Source organism: Cherax quadricarinatus, chromosome 37 (assembly GCF_038502225.1).
Source record: "Cherax quadricarinatus isolate ZL_2023a chromosome 37, ASM3850222v1, whole genome shotgun sequence".
Lineage (NCBI taxonomy): Eukaryota > Metazoa > Arthropoda > Malacostraca > Decapoda > Parastacidae > Cherax > Cherax quadricarinatus.
Genome location: NC_091328.1, coordinates 21,118,874 through 21,124,873, shown reverse-complemented (window position 1 = coordinate 21,124,873; position 6,000 = coordinate 21,118,874). Strand labels below are relative to the sequence as shown.

Genomic DNA, 6,000 nt, shown 5'->3' with positions numbered 1-6,000 from the left:
CCACTATCAGATTCCTACTCCCTGTTTCCTTGTGGTGGTAGCCTTATTTTCACCCAGCTTTCTCCCCGTAATGTTCCCACACTCATCCTCTTGCCTTTATCATTCTCACTTCTTCAGTTTCACTCTTATCTGCTTCAATTTCCACTGTTCCTCTCTATAAATTATCTATTCGCTCACCTTCAATAGATTCCTGACCTACATATTCCTTAGCTGTCACAGATCGCATCATTTATTTCTTCATGTACTCAGTATTAATAAATATTGATAATTTGTGAATTTATTCATCTAAAGTGGCTCTGTTAACTCAAGTTTAGGTGTTATTCCACCGCTAGTTACTATTTTTGCCCTCATTGTAAACTTTTCCTAGTTATGTGCTTTTTTTTGATAGTATAAAAGTTTTCCTAGTGTTGAATACAAGCATGCGCTCGCGCGCACGCACGCACGCACACACACACACACACACACACACACACACACACACACACACACACACACACACACACACACACACACACACACACACACACCGGGTCAGGAGCTATGACTCGACCCCTGCAACCTCAACTAGGTGAGTACAACTAGGTGAGTACACACACACACACACACATTCATACAAACATACACACACACATCAGTGGAGAGTCGGGGTCAGGAGCTATGAATCGACCCCTGCAGCCACAAATACGTGAGTACAGACACACATACAAACCCAGGAGCCAGGAACTATGAATCGACCCCTGCAATCACAATTAGGTGAGTACCTTATGTACAAATAAGCTAGAGAGGGAGAGATACAATCTAGGGCAGACATTTTTATTTGGGGACCACTGACGTCACCTTCCAATAAAGTACTGACCATATCAGTGGTCATAAAACTCTTGGGGACAGTACAACTTACGGTCAAATGAAATCAGGTCGAGATTAGAGAGAGATAGAGAAAGAGAGAGGTGAGGTTGGTATGGAGCTCAAAACCCTAGGGAGTGATCATACTACTCGATTACCGTACTGGGAAGACTGTTCCACCATCTACAGCTCTTTGAAAACCAGTACTTACCTATGTCCTTTCTAAATCTACATTTATTTAACTTAAATCTGTTATTTCTGGTTCTTATCTGATTTGATATCCTCAGTATTTTATTAATATCGCGTTTGTTTATGTCCATCATCCACTTATACATGTCGATGATATCTCCTCTCATCCTATGTCTCTCAAGAGAGACATAATATGCTTTTTTTCTATTAATTTTGACTGGGTCGGTGGTTTCTAATTGAAAAATATATAAATACACTTTTCTCTAATATTATTATTCTCATTTTTCTTCCTATGGTACATAAATACCTTACAAATTCGAAGTATTTGCAAACAGTTTTTTAAACACTCAAAAACACTGAAAACTTATAGATAAAAACGTCAAAGAAAACGAATTTGTTTTTTCTCTTAAGAGGAGTGAATATAAATTTACATGCTGATTTGCAGTCTCAAAAAAATATTTCGGTGTAAACTGGGTGAATAAAATATTCATTGCAACAATAACAAGCAAGAATCTATATGATGTATATTAGTTAATATCTAATTAAAAAATCTGAAACTAAATTTTTAAATTAATTCACATGTTTCTGGAAATTATTCACTTTTTAGAAGTTTGGTCTAGTAATAATAAGGCGAATGAATGTAAAAGAAGAGTAAATGAGAGAGATGGTGAGATACTGTCCGCAGATTTTGCTGAGAGTAAGAAAAAGTTTTCGATTGAGGGTAATAAGTTGAGAAAGCCTTGGGAACGAATGTATTTGACAGTTACAAATAGAAGAGGAGAGATATTAGATGGGAAGTTGGAGGTGTCAGGGAGGTGGAGGGGATGTTTTAAGGAACCATTAACTGTTGATGAAGACAGGGAAGCCCTGATTTCGTGCATTGAGCAGGTAGGTATAACATCTTTCAGGTGTGAGGAAGAGCCAATGTGAGTGTGGGGGAGGTGTGTGAAGCAGTGGGTAGAATGAAAGGGGCTAAAGCAGCTGTGATTTGTTAAATGTATAAAAGAGGAGAATGAACCTAGGAATTGGCAGAGAGCATGAATAGTTCCCATGTATAAATGCAAAGAGGATAAAAAGAGTTTAAATATTAAAGGGAATAACCCTGTTAAGTTTACCTGATGAGGTGTATGGATCAGGATAGGCACATGAAAAAGAGGCTGTAAGACTAAGTGTAGACTAAGTGTTTACATTAAAAATATACTAATATATTTTTATTTCTACAAGTACATGTACAAGGTATACAGTCCATAGCTGACGTCAATGACATACTACTATATAGAAAGTCCCTTGTTATGCAGAGAATTTCGGGCAAATTAGGTCAGTTTTGACCTAGGATGCGACCCACACCAGTTGACTAACACCCAGGTACGTACCTATTTTACTGATAGGTGAACATGGACAGCAGGTGACTTAAGGGAACACGTCCTAATGTTTCCGCCGTACCGGGGATCGAGCCCCAGACCTCAGTGTGTGAGCTGAGAGAACGCTAGCAATCGATCTACGATTCACGATAGGTAGTTATGTAGGTGAACTTTATTTAGATAATGGTAAGGAAGTTTTTATTGCATTTATGAACTTAGAAAAGGCACATAATAGTGTGGATACGGAAGGAACGTGGCAGATGTTGCAAGTGTATGGAATAAGAGGTAGGATATTGAATACAGTTAAGAGTTTTTACGAGGATAGTGAGGCTCAGGCTAGGGTATGTAGGAGAGAGGTAGATTATTTCCTAGAAAAAGTAGGCCTCAGACAGGGATGTGTGATGTCGCCATAGTTGTTCAGTATATTTGCAGATAGGGCTGTAAGACAAGTGAATGCTCAGATGTTGGTAAGCGGTGTGGAATTAAAAGATAAAGAATTTAACACAAATTTACAGTTTTCACAAGCTCTTTTTGCTGATGGCACGAAGTTTTTGGGAAATTCTGAAGAGAAGTTGCAAAAGTTCGTAGACGAATTTGAGAGGATATGCAAAAGAAGGATGAGGGCAACAAAAAATTTAGGTAATGAAAGACTAAATATCAGAGTGGAGGGAGGATGGAGGAAGTGAATGTGTTCAGATATTTGGGAGTGGATTTGTCAGCATACGAGTCTATGACAGATGAAGTGATCCTTAGAAATGAAGAAGGGAAAAAGGTGAGCGGTGCTCTTTCTCTTGACTCTTTAAGACTGTCCTTATTTACTTCAAGAATTCCTCCTTAGCTACTATTCAACTCCTCGCAGACTTCTGGTAATTTCTTGTAAAATCTTGGTTCTATATTGTTCTCAAATTATCACCCAGCCTTTCTATTCACCGATAAAAAAATCGTTTTCTCGTTTCCCTGTTCCCTTCTGTTCTTTTCTTCCCAATTTTTCATTTTGTGTGTGAGTGTACTCACCTATTTGTGGTTGCAGGGGTCGAGTCCTAGCTCCTGGCCCCGCCTCTTCACCGGTTGCTACTAGGCCCTCTCTCTCCCCGCTCCATGAGCTTTATCAAACCTCGTCTTAAAACTGTGTATGGTTCCTGCCTCCACTACGTCATTTTCTAGGCTATTCCACTGCCTTACAACTCTATGACTGAAGAAATACTTCCTACTATCTCTCTGACTCATTTGTGTCTTCAACTTCCAATTGTGGCCTCTTGTTTCTGTGTCCCCTCCCTGGAACATCCTGTCTTTGTCCACCTTGTCTATTCCACGCAGTATTTTATATGTCGTTATCATGTCTCCCCTGACCCTCCTGTCCTCCAGTGTCGTCAGGCCGATTTCCCTTAATCTTTCTTCATAGGACATTCCCCTTAGCTCTGGAACTAACCTTGTCGCAAACCTTTGTACTTTCTCTAGTTTCTTGACGTGCTTTATCAAGTGCGGGTTCCAAACAGGTGCTGCATACTCCAGTATGGGCCTGACATACACGGTGTACAGTGTCTTGAATGATTCCTTACTAAGGTATCGGAATGCTGTTCTCAGGTTTGCCAGGCGCCCATATGCTGCAGCAGTTATCTGATTGATGTGTGCTTCCGGAGACATGCTCGGTGTTATACTCACCCCAAGATCTTTCTCCTTGAGTGAGGTTTGCAGTCTTTGGCCACCTAGCCTATACTCTGTCTGTGGTCTTCTGTGCCCTTCCCCTATCTTCATGACTTTGCATTTGGCAGGATTAAATTCGAGAAGCCATTTGCTGGACCAGGTGTCCAGTCTGTCCAGGTCTCTTTGAAGTCCTGCCTGGTCCTCATCAGATTTAATTCTCCTCATTAACTTCACATCATCTGCAAACAGGGACACTTCTGAGTCTAACCCTTCCGTCATGTCGTTCACATATACCAAAAATAGCACTGGTCCTAGGACCGACCCCTGTGGGACCCCGCTCGTCACAGGTGCCCACTGTGACACATCATTACGTGTGTGTGTGTGTGTGTGTGTGTGTGTGTGTGTCTGTGTGTTAACTTACCTAGTTATGGTTGCAGGGGTCGAGTCACAGCTCCTGGCCCCACCTTTTCACTGGTCGCTACTAGGTCACTCTTCCTGCTCCATGAGCTTTATCATACCTCTTCTTAAAGCTATGTATGGATCCTGCCTCCACTACATCACTTTCCAGACTATTCCACTTCCTGACAACTCTGTGACTGAAGAAATACTTCCTAACATCCCTGTGATTCATCTGAGTCTTCAACTTCCAACTGTGACCCCTTGTTGCTGTGTCCCATCTCTGGAACATCCTGTCTCTGTCCACCTTGTCGATTCCTCTCAGTATTTTATATGTCGTTATCATATCCCCCCTATCTCTCTTGTCCTCCAGTGTCGTCAGGTCTGTTTCCCTTAACCTCTCCTCGTAGGACATGCCCCATAGCTCTGGGACTAGTTGCAAATCTTGGCACTTTCTCTAGTTTCCTTACGTGCTTGGCTAGGTGTGGGTTCCAAACTGGTGCTGCATATTCCAATATAGGCCTAACGTACACGGTGTACAGGTTTGCTAGGCGCCCATATGCTGCAACAGTTATTTGGTTCATGTGTGCCTCAGGAGATGTGCATGGTGTTATACTCGCCCCAAGATCCTTTTCCTTGAGTGAGGTTTGTAGTCTGCGGTCTGGCTTTTTTTTTTTTCTTAAGCAGTTAAATTTTTAGATTTAATTTAAAATATGACTTTTTAGCTACTATGCTGGATCTTATAATTGAAGTTTGGGTATTATGTCTACTCCCAATGTTGTTAGTCTAAAAAACAATGATTAATCTTGGCCTATCTATGGTTCTCTGTAGACTCCCATGAAGGGAATGTTTCTCGTTTGGTTATCATAGATGAAAAACAAGAAGGGATGGTCACAAATGAATTCACGAGGGCGGGGCTGGAACCCAGGGCGAATAAACGGTAAGATGATTCCCGTAGCTGCAGCAGCCTCAGAACCCTCCTCGTTTACCTCGACCATGGCCTTGTGGATCCCCTTCTGCCCCCTCAATTTGCCACCAGGAACATAATTAGAGAGGTCAGCATCACCAGTGAACAGGTCGTTGATCCCCAGACGTTGAAGAGCCTGTGAAGATGTCAAGCTGAATCAAGAACAAACTCTTGTCCCAACTAATCGCTTAAATCTTTCAAATAGCTTAGAAGATATTTCAAAAGACTTACACTAGTATAAATTAAATTTTGTTTGTTAAAAGGTATATCTCACTCAGGCTTATTAGTGTAAAGTGACAGGGATAACACTAACGCAAAGTAATGTTATAAGGCATTACGTGTGTCATGAGCTCGGTTCTGATGTCGTGCACTGTAGAAACTCATCTGCCTTACTCAGCACCACTGTTTTAGTCTTCATATTAGATTAAAACACTATGTTAATAACTTGATAGAACATAGATAAATTGTGGCCAATGAAACATTGAAAGTGTAGAGAAATTTGTGTTAGAAATTGTCACTTTCCTAACATGAAAGGATAAGTGACGGTTTATATGCACGAGAATAGTGTTCAAAGGATTATTACAGAAAGTAATATTACAG

At 40.9% G+C, this 6,000-nt stretch overlaps 1 protein-coding gene across 1 annotated transcript in view; it reads right to left on the bottom strand.

Moving 5' to 3' along the window:
* Window positions 1-5,108: 5,108 nt before the first annotated feature.
* Window positions 5,109-6,000, bottom strand: part of LOC128704009 (ipis-1-like) — a 38,023-nt gene continuing 37,131 nt past the window's right edge. Inside the window, exon 7 of the mRNA XM_070091739.1 lies at window positions 5,109-5,536. Coding sequence (XP_069947840.1) covers window positions 5,249-5,536 — 288 coding nt within the window. The 3' untranslated portion in view covers window positions 5,109-5,248. The remainder of the gene's footprint in view (window positions 5,537-6,000) is intronic.